This window comes from Brienomyrus brachyistius, chromosome 5 (assembly GCF_023856365.1).
Source record: "Brienomyrus brachyistius isolate T26 chromosome 5, BBRACH_0.4, whole genome shotgun sequence".
NCBI classification, from domain to species: domain Eukaryota; kingdom Metazoa; phylum Chordata; class Actinopteri; order Osteoglossiformes; family Mormyridae; genus Brienomyrus; species Brienomyrus brachyistius.
In genome coordinates this window covers 26817952-26844790 of record NC_064537.1, presented here as the reverse complement: position 1 = coordinate 26844790, position 26839 = coordinate 26817952, and the positions used below count along the sequence as shown (strand labels likewise).

At 42.4% G+C, this 26839-nt stretch overlaps 1 protein-coding gene across 1 annotated transcript in view; it reads right to left on the bottom strand.

The window, feature by feature from the left end:
- Positions 1-4237: 4237 nt before the first annotated feature.
- Positions 4238-26839, bottom strand: part of LOC125742404 (guanine nucleotide-binding protein subunit alpha-12) — a 37770-nt gene continuing 15168 nt past the window's right edge. The window contains exons 3-4 of the mRNA XM_049014394.1: positions 7449-7499; positions 4238-6009 (exon numbers count right to left, since the gene is read on the bottom strand). Coding sequence (XP_048870351.1) covers positions 5443-6009; positions 7449-7499 — 618 coding nt within the window. The 3' untranslated portion in view covers positions 4238-5442. The remainder of the gene's footprint in view (positions 6010-7448; positions 7500-26839) is intronic.

Here is a 26839-nt window from a genome sequence, read left to right as displayed (position 1 = left end):
CGCTCTGGGCTGCAGAACGCCCTGGACCTGATGCCTGTCCACTTCAGGGCGCGCACACTGTAGGCTGCAGAGCGCCCCGGGCCTGGTTCCTGTCCACCCTGGGCGCACACGCTCTGGGATGCAGAGCACCCCAGGCCTGGTGCCTGTCCACCTCGGGGCGCACACACTCTGGGTTGCAGAGCACCCCGGGCCTGGTGCCTGTCCACCTCGGACGCACACGCTCTGGGATGCAGAGCACCCCAGGCCTGGTGCCTGTCCACCTCGGACGCACACGCTCTGGGATGCAGAGCACCCCGGACCTGATGCCTGTCCACCTCGGGGCGCACATGCTCTGGGATGCAGAGCACCCCGGGCCTGGTGCCTGTCCACCTCGGGGCATGCACGCTGTGGGCTGCAGAGCCTTCTGGGCCTGATACCCACCTCGGTGCGTGTACGCTGTGAGCAGATTACATGTGTGTCTTCTGGTTACTCGCCGACCCACACAACACAGGAAAAATATGCAAACTTTACACAAGCCCCCAATCCTGTAGATGAGTGGCTACCCCATTATTTTTAAAATTTGATATTATTTTATGCTCCACCCACTGAACCACCTTGGCACCCCGTCTGAGGAACTGAGCCCACATATTTAGGGAATTGTAAGGTCTTACACCTAAAAGTATCCAAATCAAAGTATATTACATTAACTATAATCAGATTTTGAAGTAGGGTTTTAATATAGTTGTGTTTAAGAAGGATTGCAAGTTACTGTTACAGAGAATTTTTTCATCGTTGAATGAAACGAAAAGCTGAACCCCCTGATGAGTAGTAATTAAGATTCACCACCAGATGGTGCTCTGTATCATGCTGTAAATTTGAGCTATTTTACCTTTCCAGGAAAGAAAAGACATCAAATATAAAAACAGTTCTCCTTCTCATCTTACTTCCCAACCCCAAAGCAAACCCCTTGTTGTGATTCTACCCAAACTGGCGTTACTGTGTTTTTCTTTATTGGATCAACAGGATAAGAGTACAAAAGTGATTCTTGGAAGACTGGGACTGTTGAGGACTCTGTCCCTGGGTTTCAGGAGGTGAAAGTGAGATTTTATGGACTGGATTGCACCCATTGTGCCCCCCCCCACACACACACACACACACACACACACACTCACTTGCTCACAAAAAATCTTTTAGGGGAATTTACTTTTGAAGCAGTCCTTTTTCTGGGACACTTCAGTCAATTAATTCAGCGGATGCCTCTTGCAGTGTGAAGGGCAAATGGCAATGCAGAGGGAACTCGGGGCTTCAGTTGTTTGGGGGCCTCTGGGAGTGCCCTCCCCCACGGTCCGGGGGCTCTTCACTGGGCTGCCTGAAAAAGCGTGTGCCTCCGTTGCTAATGTCTGTCGGCGATTATTAAATATCAACGCTCAACCACGAGTCGGAAAATGCAGCCTGAAGAGAGTACGGGGGTAACACGAGTCATGAGATTGTGCTCTTTCTGCTGCCAAAAAGGGCTTTTTCTGTTCATGGGCTGTGTGGAAGGCTTTGGCTAAAGGTACTATAAAAATCAATTCAAAAGAACAGACATAAAATATTTTAAATGATTTTCTGTTAATAAGAAGTTGCTGACAGTGGAACCTTTGGTTGTGTCTTAACTCTAGTTGTCAGGCCAAAAATAAAAGTTGGACAGTTTAAATGTTTCAACTCCCCAACATCAGAACATCACCTAAAAAGGCAATTTAATGGCTCATCAACAATTGTATCAATGATTGACGGAAATGAGGCTGGTACAAAATGGCTTGTGCTCATTGACACTTGCGTGACCTAGGTCTGTTGGCTTGCTTTTGACCTTGTGTAAGCAATATAAGCTCTTTGAGAAGGAGGATCCGCAGATCGCAGATGGGGGGGCTTTCTTCCACGTTCTCCTCGTCAAGGATGTGGCTCCCTTTCATCTCCTGCCTTCAGATGCTGCATTTTCCAGCACACTGGAGATTAGAAACACTTTCTGAAAGGGCTTTACGGGCACATTCCGGAGAGCCTGTCCAGAGCAGAGGCATTTCTTTTTACAGATTATTTTACTGATAGCTGTTTCCATATACAGCTGGTCAGCGTGTATTTTTAAAACATGGATTCTTAGTAGAAGTGATGCATGGGGGAAAAAAACGAGAGGCAGCTGTGGGGCAGTTTTTTTAGGGTAAGATGTAAGATGAAAATCAGCTGGGAAAGAAAAATAGAGAGAGTGCAGTGTGTCTGTACCTTATATGTGGCTAACAAGGTGCAGTCATGGCAGTAAGTGGTTAAATATTGTGGGGCTTCAGGACGGCAACTGGAACCAGTTCCATCAGAAGCAGCCCTGTTTCTGGTCTACCGCTATATTTTAACCGCTATAAGCAATTCATTTTTTTAAGTAATTAAATCAAATTAATGACCAATCACTGCACTGACATTGCCCATTAGAGTCTGTAAAAATAAATCAACCTGCATAATGGATTAATATTTGTGATTTTTTTGGCAGGCAACTGCAAAACGAGCTCTCTCTCCTGCTTCATAGTTTGGTTAGAGAGCGGATGGGAACGTGGCCTGCGTTCCGCTGGGGAATGTTGATAGGCAGCGGAGGGCGCCGTGCCGGTGGGACGCTCTGAGGTCGGGGCCATGCAGTACTCTCAGCTGCGGTGTGGCGGAAAACCTTCCCAGGGACCCTATGGCCACACGGGCAGCGAAGGATCAGGCCTGAAATTTACACAGTTGCATTTAACGGTCTGTTCCAAATTCCTCCTGGCTACAGGAGTTATTTTAGCTGAGGCCAAGTGTGGAGTGCTTATTATGGGGAGGGCATCACCAGAGACCGAAGTTTATTAAGTCCAGGCTGCCAAGCAAACAGTATTACTTCTTTTTTTTACGATTACTATGTTAAAAACCTTCAAATGAACTATGGTATTTTTTCCCCTGACCGACAGAAAGACTTGGGCATCTTCTATCCAAATAGGTAGGGTCTGATCGAGCTTTTGAAACCCATCATAAATCTCTCCTGTTTCACTTTTCACCCTCGATCGGTACGCACCCACATCTTCTTCAATTCTTCATTCAAAGATGTGTCCATCCACATGTCTATCGGAGGATGGTTGTTGGAGGATGCTGTAGAGAGAAGATGACTGAGTGCTGATGCTGAACTTCACTGAAGAGGAATCCGGACGGAGGATGAGACAACATCCACCCCGCCGGAGAAAGTTCCGTCTTTCTGCAGCTTTATTGCCACGGCTCCAGGAATCAGGAATTATTTTCAGTGATAGTTCAACACACACCTCCTACTTTCAAAATAACGTGTAAACACCACCACTGTCACCCAGGGATAGCAGGTTCAAGTCCAAGTTCTCTTCAGGTTAGCCCTTACACAAAGGACCTCAGCTAAATCATGAAGACAAAACACCAAAAGTGTGACTAACCTAATTACCACCGGACTTAAAAAGGTCAGAGATAGCCCACACCATTCAGATAAGAACAAGCTTAGAAACATCTGAAACTTTATTGTTTCAGTGAAGCCACCGATTATGAGTGTTCAGATGGTTCGTTTGGTTCTTTACCTTGTAGTTGTTCTTCAAGTATCACTCCAAGGGACTGGATATGGAGTCTGACCAGTTTCCTGCTCGATCTGTTGCTACTGAAAGTTGTGCCTGACTTTTTCCTAAACCAAGATGGCATTGAAATTCTGGTTCTGTATCTCCGCTCTGTGTATTCACTGCTTCGGCCAGTCAGCTCACTGGAATAAGAAGGGGGATGGAATACCTCTTACCTGGCAACCTGACAAGTGGCAAGTAAGTTTTGTAGATTATTTAGAAAAAAAAATATTCTAAAATATATAATTTGGAAAAAACTGTTTTGAAGGTGCATGGAAAAAATGTATCTTTCTTCTCCAATACTGCTTACTGGACAGTTTGAGCCAGAGAAGAATGTCTGTGCTATTTCAAGAAACTTTTTTCCTTATCTTGTCCATTAAAAACCACTTACTACACAATAATCATGAATCATCCTCTAGAGGGCTTAGCATTCTGTATGACAAACAGACGGTGTCTTGCGATTGTTCCAACTGTCTGCCAAGTGACTCAGTGTGACACACAGAGTAATGAATGAATATATTCAATAAATAAATCCAAAAGTAAAAATAAAAACTAAAAAAATATATTATGTATTTAGAGCATATGCACAGAAATGTATTTCCTGACACCTTGGATTGCATTTTAATGAATTTAGCTGTTACATATTTTTGTTTTCTCAACTTTATTTTCAGATGTTACAAGACTAATTATTAGATAAATGTTATTTGCAGTGGTTTAAAGACTTTTATTCCTCACAAATATGCTTATATATCACCTCTGATTTATTGTAGGAATCTGGAATGCATATGACAAAAAATCTGAAGAAGTTGTAATCGAATTCCCTTTCAAAGCGTTCTGAGCAGTGTATATTGATAAACATTTACAATCAATATAAATGGGAATTAAAAGGTTCTATTGGCACAGTAACAATGTCATACAATCAAAAAAATTACCAACTAGGAATTCTGTTTCTGTTCCAATCTGACAGACATGGCTCAAAAATTTAAAAAGGACACAAAAATTACAGATATATACATGCACACATTAAAAGCAATGGAAAATGCAACACTTTAGATGTATCGTTCCATCTTTCACTCCTGTATATATTATAAATTCTGTTCATATAGGTTATGATGCTTTGGTCAGAATAAGTGTGTGGATATTTCGGATGTGGAAAGCCATTGTGCAAATCATAAATTGAGTTTAGCAGTTTAACGCACCGCAGTATTCATCATGCTGAAAGATTTACAGAAAGTCTTACTTTACAGGCAATCCAAACCAAATCTGCTCCAAATCAGAGATCTCTTTTTAATCAGATGCTGTTAAAGGCAAAGATTCATAGTCAGTCTCCATTCACACTTGTTAATATCGTCTCATCTCAGTCAGCGTTAGTGTAAACTGAAATTCCTCTCCTGAAGAGACAGAATGCTGTCTAAATACAGCATTTTCTGCATCATACCATTTACAAAAATAAGAATGACCATAGCTATCTGAGGAGAATGAAACCATCTGACCTGGAGCGAAGATCATCACATTTACATCACATATTTACAGTGCTGTCACATTAGGAAGTACTTGACTATCAGATCATTGTTAGTCATGAACATGACAGATGTTCCGGAGATTCACCAGTGGGAAAACTAGCTTAATTTCATAAAACTTAAACAGCGATCCTGCCAGAATAGCTTGTGGCACACAGAAAGAACAGCTCCAGATTCAATGCTGGCAGTGTGCGAGTCTAACAGAGAGACATCAGTGCATAGTCTGAAGTTCCAAAAGTCTTTAAGTAGCATTTCGGCTTCTCTGAATGGGAAGAAGTGCCATTGTTAAGGCACGTTTGCAGTGAACTGAACCCCTGTAGAAAGACTCATTATAACATTATGTCTCTAAGGTTCTCTTGCAGTATTGTATCCTTGACAGCATGAAACACAAAGCGAATGTTCTCTGTATCAATGGCTGTGGTGAAGTGATGGTATAGGGGCTTACTGCGATTCCTCCTCTTGCGGTTGAAACATTGCACCAAGTAGGTCTGCACCTCTTCAAGCCGGTGGGGGTCCCCTTTGAAGTCAGGGAAGTACTTACAGATGTTAACCTTCTTCACTTTCTCTACCAACAGGTCCATTTTGTTGAGGAAGAGGATGATGGAAACATCAGTGAAGAGCTTGTTATTGACAATGGTTTCGAAGATGTTCATGGACTCCACTAGCCGGTTGGTTCGCCTGTCCTCCATCAGAAGTTGGTCATACTCGCTGGAGGACACCATGAAGAGGATGGAGGTGATACTATCAAAGCAGTGGAACCACTTCTGCCGCTGGGATCGCTGGCCACCCACATCTACCATCTTGAAGGGGATCTTCTTGATGATAAAGTCATGTTCCACAATCCCTTTGGTAGCTTTCCTCGCCAGCAAGATGTCCTGTCTGCTTGGAAGATAATTCTGAAAGCCAGAAGAAAGAGATACCAGAGTGATGCAGGAGGAAAGCACTAGAGATTTTGTAGTACTCATACAATGAATGAAAAATAAACCCTTCAAACAATTATGGAATATGAATGAAAATTGAAGGTTAAATGGTAGTATATAATCCAGGAGTCTTCAATATGAATGAAAAATTAATCAAATTTATTTTTCAGCAGCATATCAAGTTGTCTAAATGTTTAGATGTTTTAATATTTTCAATATTGTGCCAAAGTCTTACGCAGCTAAAGAAACTGACGTTTAAATGATTTTCATGTTGGTGTAAAAGTTTGATATCATGCTTGTCAAAGTGTGTCAGCTTAACCATTTCAAAGCCTCTGCTAAAATCACCCCAGTTTGCAGGAACCATCCGATACACCCATGTACTTTTGGACATGACCACAAGCACACCTTGTACAGCTAATCTCATTGACCATTTTAACTAATTAAATTAATGAATTAAGAGATCTGGTGGTGAAATTTAATAAACACATGGAATGGCTGAGATGCCCCTGAAGAGAGGTTTGGGAACTGAAGTGGTGTTCATCTAGCCATCCAACTAGATATCAGTAACTTTCTGAAGAACAGAAGAAATTTGTATTCGTAGTTTTTAGATTTGCATATGCTCTAATGCTAGATTGTGTTTTTGTTCTGAGCAAATATACACACAATACCCAGATAAAGAACTTTAAACATTTCTTTTGACTGCCTAACACTTTTGCACAGTGCTGTATATATATGGTTGAGTTTACGTTTTATGTGTTTGAGTGACAGGGTAATACAAAAAGTTCAAATTATGACTATGACCTTAAAAAGAGCACTGCAACACTTTTTGGCTCCAGTTTGCAGTTTTCGGTGTGAATCTTTTGGAATTAACTGGCTAAATATCGTTTGTTTTTTATTTTCTAAAAATGCAGCTGGGTGACTGACTGGCACCCAGAATGTATTTGAAAGGTAAATCCAGTTAACGGTCATATGACGTTATTTAGTTTTTTATTTTAAAAATCAATCCCCACAAAGCGAAGCCAATACCTTGTTGTAACTTGGTCTGTTTTGATCTGTTTTGATCTGATTTAAATAATGATTTATTATACAAGAGTCCTCAACGTCAGTTGCTTAAATTCTAAATTTGGGTAGCTCAGTGTTATTATTAATCGTGTTGTTTTTAGCTGACAAATTTAAAAATTAAATTGTGTGTTATCTTTCACATGCTTTCTGTTTTTAAGAGCAGCGTTTGATTAAATACAGATGTGTTAGACATACAATGGATGTTTTTCTTTGAATAATTTCAGTGTGGCCCAACAGTAACACACACAAGATATTAGAAACTAGAAGCAACTGCGATACTGGACATTGTGAGGTCCACAGTGTTCCTGACAGACAGGACAAACTGACTGAATCAGAAAGTGACCATAACTTACCAGCTGCCCAATACGGTCGAGATTGTCTAAGAAATACTTCACTGATTCACCCTGTAGGAGTAAAGGAAAAACAGCGATTTTACAAGTTGTTAGCTTAGCACGTTGTACTTTGGCACAGAAAGATAAAAAACCAGCATATTCTGGACCAAGTCCGGATTGAAATACAATTGAATTTGGACCCCGCGATTGACCCCACACCCACCCATGAGTGAATTTCATCGTAGATAGAGGAATTTGCCTGTTGACAGCTAATATGCCTGTTTATAGCTACTCGTAGCCTCAGGGGCTGAACGTGCCTTAAAATTTAGCCTTTTATAAATAAAAAGAGAATTCATTTTGCTCCCTGCACCCTAAAATTCATGAAGTCTCTCAGACTCTTGACAGTGCAATAAAGCTTCTATTATTTTTAGGCATAAAACGGAAAGAAATTCTGAGTTGTACTTAGAGAAAATCAAGCTCAACACCCATTGTTAAAGACAAAACAAAAAAAATGGTCTCTGGTTGATGCAAATTGCAAACAGGGAATTCTAAGTTAAGGAACCTAATTATACCTCGAAAAAACAAGACAGACAACTGAGGTATTGTGTTTCAATTGTAGTCATCATGAAGACAAAGAATACACTTTGCAGGGGGAAAGAATAACAGCGGCAAGGACAAGGTTTCATTTTCTTGAAATAATGGTGTCTCTCATGTGCCTGCCTCTTTGTTCCAACGTGACCCCTTAACTTCTAGACTGCCGAACTTGGCTTTTTCCATTGTGTGCCAGAGTATGCAGGCTGCATGGAGCAGCTCTCTGGTGCATTGTGTTTGAGAAGCAGTGTGACCAGAGCTCCGAGGCACAGTTCCTGTTTGCTCCATGTTGTGTCCATGCAGGCCCAAGGCCTTCGCTCCCAGCAGGAAACAGCTGTGCCTGAAAACAGGTGGGACTAATGCCCCCCATTCACAGAGCCAGGAGCCAGTCAGTCCTGACTGAGACCATGCCATCACCAGACACCGGAGCCCCTTCCCCCGGTGAAACATTCAACAAACTGCCTGACTAACTATCAAGTGCAAGAAACTGCCAACCGAAATGATTAATAAACAGATGACCAAAGCTATTTGTCACACATGAACTCACATGAAATACCTTAGGAACATCTAACAAATAAGTGTCTGGCTTAGCATAAAGGACAATGCAAAAACTCGCACAGAAGTACAGCAGAAACAAGCCGTCTCAGATTCCAAATGAAATAGAAAAGCTCGTCGTTATCCGGCCGATAAACGTCATTCTGACCCAGTATAAGCGTTTCAGGGGAGATTCTGGCAGAAAAACACAAGAAACATAAGAATCGGGAAATATGACCCCCAGTGTCTGCTTTTTGACCCCAAAATTGCCCCATGTGGATGTTACCAAAGAAAACAAAGACAGACTTGTGGCCAAGCCACTGCAACTGCGGGCAGAACTCCCCCCAGCCGCAAACTGCCGGATCCAGGCCGAGGGGGACTGTGGTCAAAGGAATTTTTAATTAAGCCTCAAGCTTGGAAGCGGATTAAAATACACCTTCCTATGCTTTAACAATCAGTCTGGCTCCTTAATTATGATGGATGCAGGGATGGCTATAAGTCAAAGTCTATGGTATATTCCAGTATTACAAGCCAAACCTTTTGCTACGAGTGGCACTGAGCAGTCTGGTACATCATAGCTGCTTTTCCTTCATGTCAGGGCTATTTGGCAACTATTCATAAACAGCTATTCCTAAGTGTGGGAAAACCCAGGCAGCCATCCACAGTTCTGTCTCAGAGAGCTGGCAAACTGGCAGCCCCACCAGAATCAGAGCTGGTTAAATGGGTGTTTCAATGCCGTGGGTATGGAGAGTGTGATTAACTGGGACATACAGGCGGCAAGAAAAAAAAAAAGAAAAGCAAATGGATTTTCCTTTCCTGAGCAGTGCAGAGCCCTTAGATTCAGGCTGCCTCTGGGATATTTTTGTTTGTTCTATTTTAGCGTGGGGACATCACAGTTCCTTCCGGGAAGGGTCTGGCTATTTTTTCTAAATTCAGGAAAGGAGAAGAGTTTGCCTGGATGCTGTCACAGGGCACCGGCCAGCTCCCCGCACAGAGAATGATCGATGGGGCTTGAGGCCGCAGACAAGCCGGATTACTGTCACCAAAGCGAGCTCCCCCAAAGTCGTCACGCAACACCAGGGGGAAACGAGAGTCACGCAGGTCGACCATCATCAATAACTCCATAATCACCTTCTTAACTCAATCTGCACAGCTGGGGGAAAGAATACATTCTTACAGTGTTGGAGGCAAATGGAAAACCCAATCGGCGTCCTCAGCACTGAGCAATTTCAGGATAAAAACACATAATGAGCCGAAAATTATTAGCCTTTCATAAGCAGGAACACATGCCCTTAAATTTCTTACTTAGTCTGTCTTCACTACAGTAATAAATGTATAATTACTTTATGATGTGTAATTTTGGTGAATTCAAAGACAAATTTAAAAAGCAATACACAGAATTCATCTATATTTAACACAAAATCAGTATTATGTTGAGTTCTGGCTGACATGCGGTGATTGCAGCCACAAAGAGCTGTTTTTTAGCCAAAAACTACAGCTGATTCAGTTCCTTCCATATTAATTTTCATTCAGATACAGTCACAGAAAAAAAGACAGCAATTCTTTGTTTCACTCATTTCTCAGTTTATGGGTCTGTGAATAATATATTATATTATTATATAATTTGCAGTCTGGTTCCTTCTCATTAATGAAGGGCTTCTTCCTTGCTTTATGGGACTTAAATCCTGCTTCTAGGAGCCTGATACGGACTGTCCTAGCAGTGCACTTCACACCTGAACTTAATGGTTCCCGTTCCTTTTGAAGGTCACTTGATGTCATCCTACAATTCATGAGAAACTGTCAGATAAGTTAATGGTCATCTCTGGCATTAGAAAGTCGCTTCTGCTCTCTACCTGGCTGGTTTCTGGTCATTCCCAGTGTCTCCTTCTTCACCTTATTCTTGTATATTGCTGTCTTAGACATTTTGAACCTGGACGCAACTTGCGGCGCAGTGTATGCCAGCAGAATCACGATTAAACCAGGATTTTAAAATGCAGATTTCTTTACAAATATAGCGTGGTCTCTTAATTTTTTCCGAGGCTGTATAATTTATTAAATTGCAGTGCAGATTTCACTTAGTTCTTATTGTCATAAGCCTGAGAGTTTGAAGGATGAATTCCATAGCTCTATTTATCCACACTGTCCCAAATTCTATACCACCCAAGAAAACATAAAACAAGAAAGCAGATCACATATTTAGAAGGTAACCCATCTGAGTCGATTAAATACTTTAGATTTATCAAAATAACAAATTCCGAAGGACATCTGGGGGTTTGAAGCCAACTGTTTGTAAAACAGTGCCCTGGTTCAGGAGAAATCTCCAGATGTGTCCATGGGAATCTGCAATCCCCAATCCAGCAGGCCTCCTGAAGACACGAAGCCTCACATCCCTGTCTCAAACATTCTTCACTAACAGACGCAGAGACACCGATAAGGAGCGTACCATAAACGTTAATTAAACAGAACAGCAACGTTGATAAATGGTTCGTGATCTGCTGCAGAGAGGGCCGGTTCCCTCCACTCGGGGAAACCTTTACTCATTTAAAATAAGCAATATTTGTTTCATAGGCAAACACAGCCTTCACTGGATTTAGACCACATCACCTTTTTTTCCACAGTCTGTGGTGAATTAAACGTTTGACTTGGATTCGGGCTCTGAGCTGTAATTAATCTCCCCGAGATGAATTTTAGCACACCCTTTGAGGGATTTCTCAGGGGCCCAGGAATTATCCAGCACTGCTGATCTTAATGTTACCATAAACCCCCTGCTTCCCTTCGTCCCCACATACGTTTTATCCTCTTTTACTGAGGCAGCAGACCAAAAATAAAAAAAAAAGACGTAAATCAAAACACATTTCGCTCTCCTTCGTAATAGTCTGAAACGTTTTTGTTGATGCTACTGTAATGCATGTCGGTTCACTGTATGAGCAAAATCCGTAACGTGCACTTCATATATATAATTCTGAAGGTTATTTTAGTGCATTGTAATGCAGTCAATACTTTTTAAATGATCAAATTGTGAAGGCATTATTAACATTTGAGGTTATTGCTCTAGACTATAGGAGTGTATTGCACATAATTTAACATCAAAAACATATGGGCAGCAAACATCAAATGTTTTGACAGCAAAAACGATCTTTTGTGAGGAAAAAAAGATCTACGTTTAGGAAAGCAGCCTAAAGCAAGAAAAGGTTTGTGGCTTATGTGAGGAAATCGACCAGATCTTTGGCTTCACTGCCCTTTATAAAAATGTGTAAAAATATGCAGAGGCTCATTTGAAGGCTGTTTGTCTTGAACATTGAGGAATGTCTCTTCAGCCGTACCCTGAGCCTGACCCAGGAAGCAGCAACATGCCGTGGATCACATGTTTTGATGGTTTCCTGCTCCCATTGGACGAGCACAAAGCTGGCAGGCTGTACATTCCTCTCCTGGCTGTCTCTGCGAGTCTGTGATTGGCTGACTTGTGTTAAACAAGGCCCCAGCTGATAGCAACTCGGCCAATTATATCTCCCCAAAAAAAAAAACTCGAGGGACTGCAGCCCATCTCCCCTGCCCAAACCCCCGCCTAATCCCTGCCCTTAGCCTTCCTCCCGGCTGACTCTGTTATGGAGTTACCCACAGACAAACCTCCAACTGCAAGGAGTGGACAATGTAAGGTGATTCTGAGCACTGGATGATGGAGATACCAGACTGAGATACCCAACAGGTGGAAATGTAAGTCATGAGCTCACAGCTTAACACTGAAAAAATAAACAATATTTTCAACAGCGTTTAATTTAAAGCTATATTTAATTAAGAAAACAATAAAATGTATTATCTTACAGTTGAGAAGCGGAGCTGAAACGTTGCTCTGCGTTTAAAACCTCAGGGACCCCCGGACGGTCCGCGTTTTTTTGCACTCTCCCAATTCCCTGCCAGACAGCCCACATTTTTGCTCCCTCCCAACTCCCAAGGAATTGGGAGAGAGGAAAAACGTGGACCGTCTGGGGGGGTCCCCACGGAGTGGTTTGAGAAACACTGAATTAGAGAATGGCACTGCTATCTTCCAATGACCAGCTGCAGCCGCCCAGTTCAGGCGGCAGCTCCTGCGTGCAGTGCGGCACAGAGCCGCCTTTCTCATGCACCACCATTGACTCTTCATGCTTTCCATGCTGGCACTGGGTTGCCCCGGCCAGCCTCACTGTCCTCCAGTAAGGCATCTGCACAGAACCCCAGTGAGATTACAGGTTTGTCACCAGCTGGCATAAGCTCGGTTGCTTTGTCATCGTTTAACTTCTGTGAGATTTGCATGCCCCCTCCCCCCAAGCCCAGTGCTTGCACGAGCTCCTAACACAGTATTCCATGGAGCTTACTGGGAGCAGAGATGGACCACATACCAGACCCAACCGGCAGCACACCAGGACACGTCCTATCACATTTAATGGGGCCAGGTTTTGCACTTTATCCCGTTTGTACCAAAACAAAATCAGCTTAAAGATGAAAATGTATGACAGGAGCTCTTTACCAAAGCTTGTAGGGGGGGGGTGTCAGAACTCTCCTTGTTATTCAGTGTCAGTACAGAGGAAAGATTCCTGGTACTCTGCCGAGACAAAGAGGCGCTGGTACTACGTACTGGTGAGTACTGGCCCACTTCAAGCACTGTGTGCTATTAAATTGCTTACCGAATGTGAAACATTGTGGATATAGAAGCTTATAAAACATTTTATATGAATAAACTTCATCTACACTAGAAAAAAAACAGGAGAACAAGACTCTACTTGCAGTCAGTTACAAACATTTCTTCTATCTGTCTTTATTAAACCTTATAATTTCCTTAATCCCTGGCTACATCCTGGCTACATTACAATAATCAAATAAATGCCTTGCAGGTCGCTGAAAGTAAAACAGTGACATTAAGTGAATATGAATAATGAGTCATTAATCGTCTCTAGCCGGTCCTTTAATCCACACAAGACATTTTTAGACAGCACTTTAAAAAGCCAAGCTTACATGCATTAATAAAATATAATGGAGAAGAGCTTCAATAAAAGCTATTAATGACATAAATGGAAAATAAACGTAGGAATTCAAAAGAAAACAACACAAACAGATCAGCTTGAAAGGACGCCTGGATTCTGCTTCCTGAGCTGCATTTTCTACAGGTCACATGATATCATTATACTTGAAAGACAAACATCAGCAGGTTGCTTATTGTAAGTTTAGTCCACAAAACAGCAGCTAAGTTCCTGGATATGCAGCCTCAAAGCAAAACCTAAGACCTGGGGATGAAGCCTCTCTCTCTCACCCCCCCCCCCCCCCAAAGGGGGGGTGGGGGCGTGTGCACAGAATTAGAACCTTATCAAGAAGGTCAGCATTCCCACAAACAGCATGAGGATGTCATCTAAATGTTTACTGCATTATGTAATCTATCTATCCTTACTCAGAAAACAGTTCAGAACAGTTACGGGCAGTTTTACATTGTATATCATGAAGCAAATGAAGCAGCTCAACCCAAGCACTGATAATCATACACACTTATAAACAGGGAGTAGAACCTGCTGCTCATTAGTACTTTAGAAATCCTTCCCTGACTGAATGTTGTTTCAGCAAAAACACAAATTTCATCAAAGCAGTAATGAAGTAACAACTCGCTTTATGTATAACTGTCCCCTCACCAGAAACCTACCAGTGCTTTGGTACCAGCTGATCATGTGACCTCTCAGTCATGTCAGCCCCTGAGGGGCTCTGCTCCCCGGCATGCTCCCCGTCTGACTGCTTTGTGGCCAAACTCCCACCTGGCATTCCAATTAGCCCGTGCCCCCCTTCCCCCTTAATGTCACCCACATGTGCACGGAGGGCATAGGGATCGCCGTGTGATGCCTGACAGATTCACAATGAAACGTGGCCCCACCCGGAAAATCAGAGTGTTCTGGAACCTTTATGAAAAATATAAATATCCCCCCTAAGACATACTTTGACTCACAGGGAGAATCACAACAATGTGGTCCGACACAAGCTGGTCAGAGAATTGCGGATGCGGGGGGGCTCCAGCAGAACAGAACACAGAGGGCTCATCAACCATGCCGCCAGCTGAAGTCCAAAGGGTGCGCTTTGATGTGCAGCCAGACTGACGAGCCCTCGACACAAAACGGGCCGTACAAGTTTCCTGACAACTGCCTGAACCACCTGCCATTTCCAATTAAGAAGCTAAGAGACTGTTGTGTATCATCCAAGAGAGGAACTTTCGGCAAAAGTAAATAAGGGATCACATGACATGATCACATGACTGCACTGAACTTGGGATGGTATCTTTAAAGATGACTGGGTGAGTCCTACTCCAGCTACCAAATCATCAAGCACGTCAATCTCTCGTATTAACAGTTCACCACGGGGGAAACTAAGTCAAGACCCTGGTCCGGGGTATCAGTATGATTTCCAGACCTGTTTCTTAGATCGTTGCAGGGTACAAGATGACCCTAAAATGCCCCAACAGCACCAGGAGCCCACCGGAACCCGTGCCCACCATACAATTACGACTGACATGACAGGGATGGTGTGACCTAGCCTAAAACTGTAGGAAACTTTTAGAGAAAACCCTTTGCAGAAAGCTGGCAGGTAGGTGCACGGCCCAAACTACAAACATAAAAATGACCCACAAAGCAAGGCAAAACACAACATGCCATTGGCAGATCGTTCCATCTTTGCTAAAAAAGCTGAGCTGTGGAATTCTATGACAAAAATATAGAGAATAACATTTTTTACTAGACAATTTGAGATGGAAAATCAATTCAGTCGCACTGCCTTTGAGACACAGTCCATGATACAGAGCACTGTTTCCCAATCTTTGTCCTCAGGGACCCACCAATCCATGTGAGCTCGAAGGGAGCAAAAATGTGCACTGTCTGTCAGGGAGCTCAAAGGGAGCAAAAATGTGAACCAACTGTGGGTCCCCGAGGAGCGGATTGGAAAACACTGATTTAGAGGTATATTGTACCCTACTCTACAAATATACTGTTTCTAAATGATATGAAAACCATAAAAACCTCCACTAGAAAGATAAAAAACCTGCCACCCACAAATACTCCTTTCCTTTCACATGTATCAGCTTCCAGGACATTTGTTTAGTCCAGAATAGGGGGGAGGGCAGGTAGCATTTCAGATTCCGTATGTAGAGGAAATAGGTTACAATACAGCACAAGGTTCCCTCCACCGATTCATTCGCGTGATGGAGAAACCAGTTGATTAATCACAGTACTCATCACCGATGTCTGACCAGAGTTTCCACACAGCCACACATCTTTTCCTCCACATTTTCTGTGGGAAAGACGGCTTTTACAAGGTAGGCTAGCTGTCCTCTACAAGCTCCCAGTGTCCAAACAAGAATCACTCGGACTGATCCAGACTGAACCTATGACATCCCGTGGCTTCTAATGAAAACATTCACTTGGCGACAGATGCTAAAATATAATATTACCGTATACTTTGGCCAGGGATGTGGGAAACTGGATCATGGGGGATTTTCATTTGAATTCAGTTTTCAAAAAAAAATAAGACTGAAAAATATCCAAGACATCACAGACACACAGTTAATCAAGCAATGAAATATGCAGATGTAACAAAAACTGAAACTTCTGGTAGGGTCACGTCTACAGTCTTGAGAGCACCTACTCCCTGGCGTCCAGTAAGATAATATGCTATGCTAACATGCTAATGTGTTCTAATGCTGGGAGGTGACATAGTGATCTCTAACTTGACCCTTACATTTTGGCAGACATTAAACATTTAATGAAGAACATGTATTCCATTTGTATTGAAGTTTTGTTTCCAAGGATTTATAAATATGGAATATTGTTGATATTCTGGCATTCCCTTTTCTGGTGTTGGTGATCATGTCCGAAATCAAATGTGTTAAAAGTCTGAATTAATTCATAGTTTCATATAGCTAATGCTCTGCTTATAAAAATGGCACCGTAGCATTGATTGCATGTACATTTGTGCAGTAAGTACTCTGCCGCCCAGCCTGGTTCCGCCCCTAGCCCCACCCCTAGCCCCGCCCTCTAGCCCCACCCCTAGCCCCGCCCTCTAGCCCCACCCCTAGCCCCGCCCAGTTGCCCAGAGCTGTTCTGTCTCCCAGTCACAGTCCCTCCTGCAGACAGCCCCAGCCCATTCTCCCGAGCTGCTCTGACCATGACCCTGCTTTCGCGACACAGCCAAGACTTGGCCCACAATGCACCATTGTTCAGTTACATACACTGCTGGAGGAGGGGCAATTTGCCTGAATTACATTGGGAGCCCCCAGAGAAAACGCAGGTCACTCCGGGAATCCACGCCCTGTCTCTTTTTCACCCAAACAAGGACACACTCACTTCCATAAGGAGAGGTGTATTTCCAATTAAAATTAATAAAACAATTAAGCTTGGGCTTAAAAGCACCATTCCATTACAGAACATTGTCAATGCATATCAACCGAAAAAAAACATGTCTAGACAAACAAAGTATATCAACCTATTAAGTTGATCCCGATGACAGACAATTCTTGTGTAGGACACCTATGAAAACTGAACTGTCTCTTTCAGCTACACATTACAGACCAAAGATAGAGTGGAAAAGCTATTGAAAGAGCCAAATGAGTATTTCGGTGTGCATGTTTTACAGAGAGCCATTTACATTCTCACATAAGGCCCCGTGACTGGCTTCACACACACACACACACACACACACACACACACACACACACACACACACACACACACACACACACACATACACATGCCCGTTTAAGGATATTTATGGGTGATGGGTTTCTGAAAGAGATAAACGAACAGAGAGGTGACCTTCCACATCACCCACTCAAAAACAGACTTCACAATGTATTATTTCTTACCACAAAAAATAAACTTGTTTTAGTCAAAAGCTCTTGTTGACTTCAAAATTTGAGATAATATCTGAGTATATATTGAGATGGGGTTAGAAAAATGTTTTTATTTATGTGTTTATTATTTACACTTAAAGTACTGTAGAGATTACCAATTTTTGTGCTTATTTTTTTCCAACACAGAGCAAAAATGTTCGGGAATCCAGATCTTTCCATTGGGCTTTTCTACAGCCTAATACACAGTACGGCACTTGAACACAAGCACAGCTACATGACAGCTGTCGTACAACAAAGCTAAAGTATCGATTCGATGAATCGAGAGCCATGTGTAACTGTAGGACACTCTAAGAAAACATTTTCAGGTAGATAGCTGCCTGATTGTGAACTTGAAATGCTGACAAACATTGTGTCATGGTAGTAAAGGAGAGGTGAGCTCTCCATCACCTCGAATTGATTGGTGTTTACAAAGCTCGGGAAAAAATTAAGAGACCACTCCATACTAAAAAAAGCAGCATTTTTAAATCCTGGTTTAATCCTGATCCTGCTCTCAGAGGGCTACACAGCAGGCTGCTTCCAGGCTCATGTTTCTAAGGCAGCAGCACGCGGGAATAAGGTGAAGCAGGAGACATTGGGAACGACCGGAAACCAGCCGGGTAAAGGGCGGTAGCAACTTTGTAACACCAGAAATTAACGTCAACTTATCTGACAGTTTCTCATGAATAGGAGGATGACATCAAATGACCGTCAAAGGAATGGGAAGCATTAAGTGCAGGTGTGAAGTGCGCTGCTGGGACAGTTCACATCAGGCCTAGAAGCAAGACCGAAGTCCCATAAAGCAAGGAAGAAGCCCTTCATTAAGGAGAAACAGAGAAGAACCAGGCTGCAGTTTGCAAAATATATGTTATTCACAGACGCACACACAAAAATTGAGAAATGAGTGAAACAAAAAGTTTCAATTTTTTTCAAGAGCTGTGTATCTGTACAACTCTGATACTTCACACTCATTCTGCTGAAGTAGGTGTTGGAAACACTAGGAGGCTGGGGGCCCTAATCTGTCGGTGATAAAAGCATAAGATAAAAGATCCAGTCAGCTATTTCAATGCAATCTACTCCTAACATCATTTTTACACATTCCGGGAAGCTTTTTCAGAATTTATCTCTGCCTCGCGTAGCCTGCAGCGGAGTTTTGGGAATAAGGATGTTCAGCGTCACCTGGGGTCATAGGGTGAAAAATGTCCGTCTGGCAGCAAACGAAATCTAGGGGGGAACCCGTTGGGCTGTTTACCACATTAGCAGGAAGAGGTGAATAAGCCAAGAAGAATGTCTCAGTTCTGGCGCCCATTCACTGCCCGCATACCCAGATTAGAGGGCTTTGCAGAAGGAATGTTTGAAAAGATTTAACAAGCGGCCACAACGCATGAATAAGCGAGACAATGCGGTGACTGGGGGGGGCGGGGGGTGTCCATCAAAGGGAGCTGCCTGCTCTCGCCAGTCCCTCTAAGTAAGAGCCCACTGTGGGGGCTTTACTTCTATAGACCAACTCTGGGAGACTGAAAGGACCCACAAACCTTGCTCCCAGTATACCCACCCATAGAGAGCAGACCATGCTTGGCTGCTTTCGCTGGGCAGCGTGACCCATCCCTGCCAGGCCTTCTGGGGTTTAGAGGACACAGCATGACACACTGCTGGGGAAATACCGGCGGAAAGGACAGTACGAACTAAAAGTCTGAAAAGGTTCTTATTTGCGAGTAAACAGTTACATTTCTTATGTAACAACATAATTACCACTGTGCATCTGATCTGAAGTAGTGGAAGAGGAAAAGGACAGAAGAAAAACCATTAGGGTGCCACTGGACGAGCAGGAATTAAGAAAGTATTTCCATGTGTATGTTTATAAGTCTGAGCGGCGAATTCTCGGCCGTGTCCCAGGTCCGCTGGGAGTCTCTGCCACTTGCTCTTTCCCTCCACTCCCCTCCGAAGGATGCAGGACCGAGGCCCAAAGTTAATAACACTTTAGTTCTAATGAGCCTCTACAACCTGGATTAGACACATATGGATTTGGGCCAAATGCAAGCGTGATGGTAAAGGGTTGAGCCTGGCTGAGCACATAAATGTACACATATAACTGTAGATGTATAATTATGTACATGTATGTGGAAAATAAAAACTAATTACGCCTCCAGATTCACAAACACACACCAGGTTGCCGATATATAGATGTACATGGCAGACCAGCTCATTTTTCACACTATGGGCAGTACTAATGGCAGCAGTTAAGCTATAAGAAAACATCAAAAAAGCTAAAATTATGTAATTAAACTGATTAAAAAAACACCCAGTTAACAAAAAAAACTGGAGAAATTAACAATATAGCTATTTCTGCTACAATTCGTGATAAACTATAAAACTACACACTATAAAAACTAAATGACCAAAGAGGAATTTGCAGAGACAGTACTATGAGAAATATAAGCCTAAAAAAATATATAGTATGCAAGATTTAAGGCCAATTAGGGCCAGTAACTGCAGCCAAAGCCAGTGAAATTTTTATTCTGTTTCTGTTTAAGCTTACAGACGAGTGTTTGTGGGAACTCTCCCCTCCTGCGAATTGAACTGCCCTTGGTAGCTAAACTGGGCTGTAAATCCTACCTGCCGCATAAAGACCAGTGCTGAGCCGTCAATGCAGGGGAGGGTTAGGGTTCCGGAAAGCAGGAGGGGGATAAACAGCTACAGCAGGGAATTCTGTCCCTGCACCTTCCCGTGTTTACACCGCAGTGACACAGTACAGTGCAAGGGTAAACACAAGGCCAGCCATGCCTCGTGCATCGTAAAATATGTGCAAGAATTTTATTTACTTCCATCCATCTTCCATGACTGCTGATCCAGTACAGGGTCATGGTGAAACTGGAACCTATTCCAGGAAGCACAGGGTACAAGATGAGGGACACCCAGGATGTGATGACAGTCTGTCACAGGATGTACACACACACACACACACACACACACACACACACATAAACATACACACACGCACACAGATAAACACACACTCACATGCATGAACATGTACACACACACACAGACACACACATGCACATGCACACACGCACACACATGCACACACACACGCATGCACACGTGCACACACACACATCTGGGGACATAATTCAAACGCCGACAAGCACTCAGGCACCCATGCTACCTGATTTAATGTATTTAACGTAATAAGATTACAGGTAGCCCTCGGATTACAGGTGGGGTTACGTTCTGATGAATCCATCCTAACTGGAAATACTGTCGAATGTGAATGTCACATGATAAATTAAGTAAACAAATAAGTACTATCATTGAAAAAGCAAATAAATAATGACAGTAACTAACTAAATACCAGTAATTGAGAAAGTACTGTAAATAAATAAATAGAAGTTCATCTGTTCAAACAGAAAAGACAGGAGACAGCGTCAAACACCATGAGACGTTTATACTTGCAGTCGCTACAAAGGCTGAATGCGTGTCGGCATGAACGCTGCCATCGCCCAGCATCAACAGGAAGCACATTATGGTATATCGCTGATAGAAGAACAGATACAAATTCAAAGTTAACTACTGAATGTGCCTCATTATCACACCATTGCAAAGTCAAAATATTGTAAGTGGAACCATCGTAAACCAAGCACAGTCCATATACTCTCTGAAGTGTGGACTTTGCTGAACAAAATTAAGAACGTTTGAATTTTTTATAAAGATGAAAAAAACTAATAATAGTTTGGAATCATTTATTTAGGTATGAGCTCCTCTGACCTTTTACAGTCGTCTTCATTGCTAAAGAAGTGCGGCACAAAAACAAACATAAAATTAGAAGAAGGTGATGGACATAAGATAGACATAAGATAGATAGGGTTACTGACACATATGCAGATAAACATACACATATAACGTACAAAAATTCACATAAGAATTAAACACTGCTGTGGCTGATCAATCCTTAAGCTGAGTTCAGAGAACCAAATGCTGCAGCTATCCTGGTTGATCTTTAAATTTAATTGCGAAAGGGAAGATTACAGGCAACATGTAAAAGCAGACCTGCCTTCTTCACCCTGAAATCAATACCTTAAGCATCGTCACCCTAATTACAACCATATATCAGTCATAATGCGAACCATGCCAGCAGTTTGATCTCAGATTCAACATATGGGACATGCCCCTTAACCCAAATCCCCCTGGGAGGAGAGCTATAATGACAGTAAGAATTAAGGCTGTTAAGAGGGATTTTCATCAGAGAAATTTCTGGCAGATTTCAGACAATAATATATTATGTGCTGTAAAATTAAGTTCGTTGAGTTACAAACACAATGTAAAAAAAAGGGATAATGACAAATGACTGATAATGTATCATAATTCGGGTTTTGTATGCAATATTCAGTTGATGTAAAAAGATAAGATTCCCAATTTCTCCATAAATGTATTTCTATAAAATACATTTCTATTGTGGTGTGCAGAGACATGCCAATAAATACATTGATTATGCAGAAAGGAAAGTTATGACTCTCCTGCCAATACAATTTTTCTTGACCATAGAGTGGAACATGTGATAACATTTATCGTTATATCAAAAGACAGAACCTACTTGACCTTTGGCCCCATATTTTTTTTTTAGCCTCCATGCTTTAATTATGCAGAGATTTAAAGCTTATTTTTGCTGACCGACTTCCTCCACTGATTGTCAAGTGGCTCTGTAGCTGTTGAATATGCCCAGAAAATCACAAGCCACTAAGCTGTAGCTCCGGACAGAAGATTTTTACATTGACCTTGAACAAAGCTGGATCACAAGCTTCTGCTCACTGCATTTAGGTGGCCTCCAAGCCCCACTGCACTGTATTTGTGTCTGAAGTCATAAACTCTAAATTTCACTGCCTTCAAATATTAATCATTTTGGCTCGAACACAGAACAGCAGGATTTGTTCAGCTATGCTGTTAGTCATCATGCGGCAGGGTCAGAACCAAACAGTCCGAATAAATATAATTGAAAAATTATTTAGACCACAACATGCCCCTACAGACACTCAATGTCAGAGTTAATGTTATCATCCAGTCTGAGAAATAGTGCAGGTCTTTTCCTTCTTTATGCTTTAAGAAGAACATGAACGATAACAAAACAATAAACTGATGAATTATTGCTCTGGATAAGCATCTCCCTGACAGCCAATGACAGAACCAGGGTGCAGGATGAATGACATGAGATCGTGGGTCAGCCATTTTCTCGCCATAATACAGTTACTAAAGCAAGATGACAAACATAAGAAATAGAGAGGACAGTTTGGAGAAAGGGGAACTTTACCCGCATGGTTTGTTTCTTCATTTTTTTAGCACGATGTTTGCTGAAAGAAAAGATTAATTACAGTTGTGGTTCCCCTGCATACAGTACAAGGCCTCTTTCATCAGTCGCATTTCGGTGTGAGCTCCACTTTACTTTGTAAGCAAAATCTGATTTCTGTAATCTCCAGAAGTAGGTTGGGCTTTTTGGTGTAACATCGTCTCAGTAGAACATCAACATAGAGACGCAAACTGCACGCCATACAAGAAAGAGCAACGCTACATCACAGGCCTGCCATCTTCATCATTACTAGATCAAGTACTAGATCAACCCTAAGCTTCACCGAGCAGCTACCTGGGCCACTGTATTCGGCCGAATCCCACCAGAAGGTACAGTCGCCATTAGAGGTAGCGCTGAATGGGCCGATTCACTGTGATTCAGCAGCACTAAGGCGGGGAAAGGAACCCAAATCCATATGGCAAAAACCCTCGAAAAAGGCTCAACATTTGCAAATGCAGAAAATCCATCTAGAAAAGATTAAAGGAGACACAGTTTCCACAAAATTTCCACAAAAAAAAAAACACAATGACATAATTCTGTAGCAGTATAAGCTTTAAATCACAATATGAAATAGTGAGTTGCTACGATTTCTGGTCAGTATTCAAGCATTTTATGGTATTTTTTAAACTAATTGGGTTGTTTTTCCTGCCCATCCAGGGCGTGGATACAAGCATTTTCTTTTTAAATTCAGTAATAAATAAAGTAAATAAGTAATACACTATTACAATATTTTTCCCCAAATGAATTTTGTGCAGTATATGGGATCCAGAACTAAGCACATGTGTACTTAATATACAAATAACAATATATACATAGACAAAGGTATTGGGACACGAATGAACTCAATGAATTCAGGTGTTTCATCTAATCCCTTAGTTCCAGGGAAAGGAACTCTTAATGCATCAGCCTACCAAGACATTTTGGACATTTTTCTGCTTCCAACTTCATAGGAACGGTTTGGGGAAGGACCTTTTCTGTTTTAGCATGACTGCACCCCAGTGCACAAAGCAAGGGCCATAAAGACATTGTTGAGTGAGTTTGGTGTGGAAGAACTTGACTGGTCTGCACAGAGCGCTGACCTCAACCCCATCAAACACTTTAGGGATGAACTAGAACAGAGATTGTGAGCCAGGCCTTCACGTCCAACATTAGTGCCTGACCTCACAAATGCTCTTCCGGATGAATGGGCAAAAATTCTTATAGACACACTCAAAAATCTTGTGGAAAGCCTTCCCAGGAGAGTGGCGGCTGTTATAGCTGCTAAGGAAGGGATCAACTCCATATTGATGCCTATGGAATTATAATGGGATTTCATGATAATTCCTGTAAGTGTAATGGCCAGGTGTCCCAGTACTGTTGTCCATATAGTGTAGCTGTATCATCAAAAAAACAAACTCCTACGAATAAAATTATCAGAAGTAATTAAAATACCAACAAAATAACGGAAAATGGATAAATTTATTTGCTGCTATAGCAATGGATACTGCATCCAACCTTTGCCACGGCCAGTGCAGTTAGCATATAACAGCAGGGGAAAACAGGCTTGCAGCCAGATGAAGTCAAAGATTTTCATGGGAAGTTAATGATCCTTTTACACTGTGTTCTACAGAAATGACCAGTAAGTGGTGCAGACTTCATAATTATTATAGCATTTCTAGCTACCTAGTAACAGCCCTCATGTTTCCATTAAACTAAGCACTTGGCATCCAGGCATCAATTCAACATGATCAAACCGAGGAAATACGAGTAGTTTCTCTGTTACTTATTACAGTCAGTCAGCACTGAGTTTCCTCGGCTCATTGGTGACAACACAGATAATACTGCATTTAAAAAGCCGTTGCGTTGCTCATAATCTTACACCAAACGCTTATTCATTTTGTTTCTCAAGGTCAAAAACCCACAGCGGCTTTGACTACATTTGACAGCCGACATAATCAAACATCCAGTGGTTTTGATTTATTCATAAAAACCTCAATATGCAAAACATAATCTTAGACACGGTTTCCTTAACAAATCCTCTTAGCTGAGAAATTCTGAATGTTAACTTTTTAACTGGAACTCAATCATCCGGCGATGATTTTAAACTACCCCAGCACTCCCTACGCAGCAAAGAACAGGCAAAATACAGAACCCTAAATCTACTTATTTTGGCTTCACGAAAAATATGACGTATTGGAATAAGGCCAATTCTGTTGTGCACTGTCAGAGAAAAAGTACCAATTGTACAATTACTTGTCATTGGGGCTGCACCCTCAAGGGTCTGCCAATTGTACCCTAGCTGTACCTTTTCATCTAATTTAAGGTACAAAAATGGACTCTGAGGGACATTTTTGTACCATTGGGATTACATTAATGTTGTTTGTATCTTGTGGGACAAAACTGCGCCAGGGCTGTGCCCTCTGAGTGTAGGAGAGGCTGACTGACAGGTCCGAGAAAGAGAGCCAGACCAATCTGTAGGACCCAGTTACACCTGTCCTGCTCCAGATGGGATAAGTGAGTGAAAGATGCCAAGAGAGGAAAGCACAGTGAGCAACAGGATGCAGAGCCGAAGGCCCTTAGAGATTAGGGACGGCCAGGAATGTAAAGTGCACACGTGCGTGGAATGAGCCCCAGGGGTCAGAGGGTCAGGCCGTTACAACTACGGCAGCCATCAGCTCCGAGAGAGCAGACAGCTGGAGATAAGAACGCGATAGGAAGCTGTGCGTAGAATCAATAGGCTGGAAGAAGGGAAGATGCCGGCGAGGCCTGCAGGACAGCCCTCGAGCACCAATTACTCATCCACTGGCGAGCTGTAAGCCTATCCGCAGCTAAGCCGCCTCGCAGAAACGCATGGCGCTGTCCCGTGTTTTCATAAACCCTGTAATAAAAACACCGAATCACTTCAAAGAGCGAGACCGCAGAAAATGGCTGTGTAAACAGGAACTTCAAGTCTGGGGAGACGGGTGACGGAAGAGCTCGCTAATAAAAATGACGTTCACCGAGAGCAATGCGGGAAACAGATAATGTTATCACCGGGCCGCTCGACTGGTCCGGCGCAGACAAAGCAGCCTGAAGCAGACCTTTGTAGCCATAAATACACAACTGATAAGAAAAACATGAACCCCTGACATGCGTCCTTTACTCCACTGTTACTCAACCCGGTCCTCGGGGACCCCCAGACAGTCCATAATTTTGATCCCTCCCAGCTCCCTGCCAGAGAGTCCACGTTTCTGCTTGGGAGTTGGGAGGGAGCAGAAACGTGGACCATCTGGGGGTCCCCGAGAACCAGGTTTAGAAACACTGCTTTACTCAACCCCAATATTACTTACTGTAATACTAGAGCCAAAAAAACCACTTACTGTATCTGTGTGCTGCAAGAAAATAAATGCTAGAGCCTGGATCTTCTAAATATGTGTTTGCCAGTTTGCCTTCCTACCCATTCCTGTCTACCATTGTTATGCAGCCTGATTTTATAATCAACACAGGCACATAGCTAATTAAACATTGAGCAATATTAATTCACGTTAATTATAAGACCGCTGCTCAAAACAATGCATTTGGCACACAGAGCTGTGAATACTCGTGGCAAAAACAGATGCAATCGAAACATTGGCTAGGAGCGTAGCAAAATGCATAACCTCCAATTCAAGGTAACCCGACCAACTTCACTGTACTGCATTACTTCCAAAATAGTATTCTCTCATCTTTAAGAGGATGGTCCCTTAAGAATACCAGCATTCTTGTGTTTAAGAACACTTACACAAAGGCAGAAAACATATTTTTTTTATCTCTTACGTCTCGAGGTAGTTATTCACTCTTAGCTTAGTTTTTCACTCTTGGAACCTACTGTTAAATGAGTTGCATGAGTGTTTTACTCAATTAATCCTTCTTCATTTCAACAGAAAGAGTTCAAACAACCTCACTAAGCATCTCATTTTTATTATGAGGTGATACGGTACCTAAAATTAAACAGGAAGAAGCAGAAGGAGACCCAAGTGACTGTTTTTTCTGTATATTAACTTCTTTTCCTGATGTTCCGTCTCACACTGTAGATCTGTTACAAAAGCAACATGCCTGGCC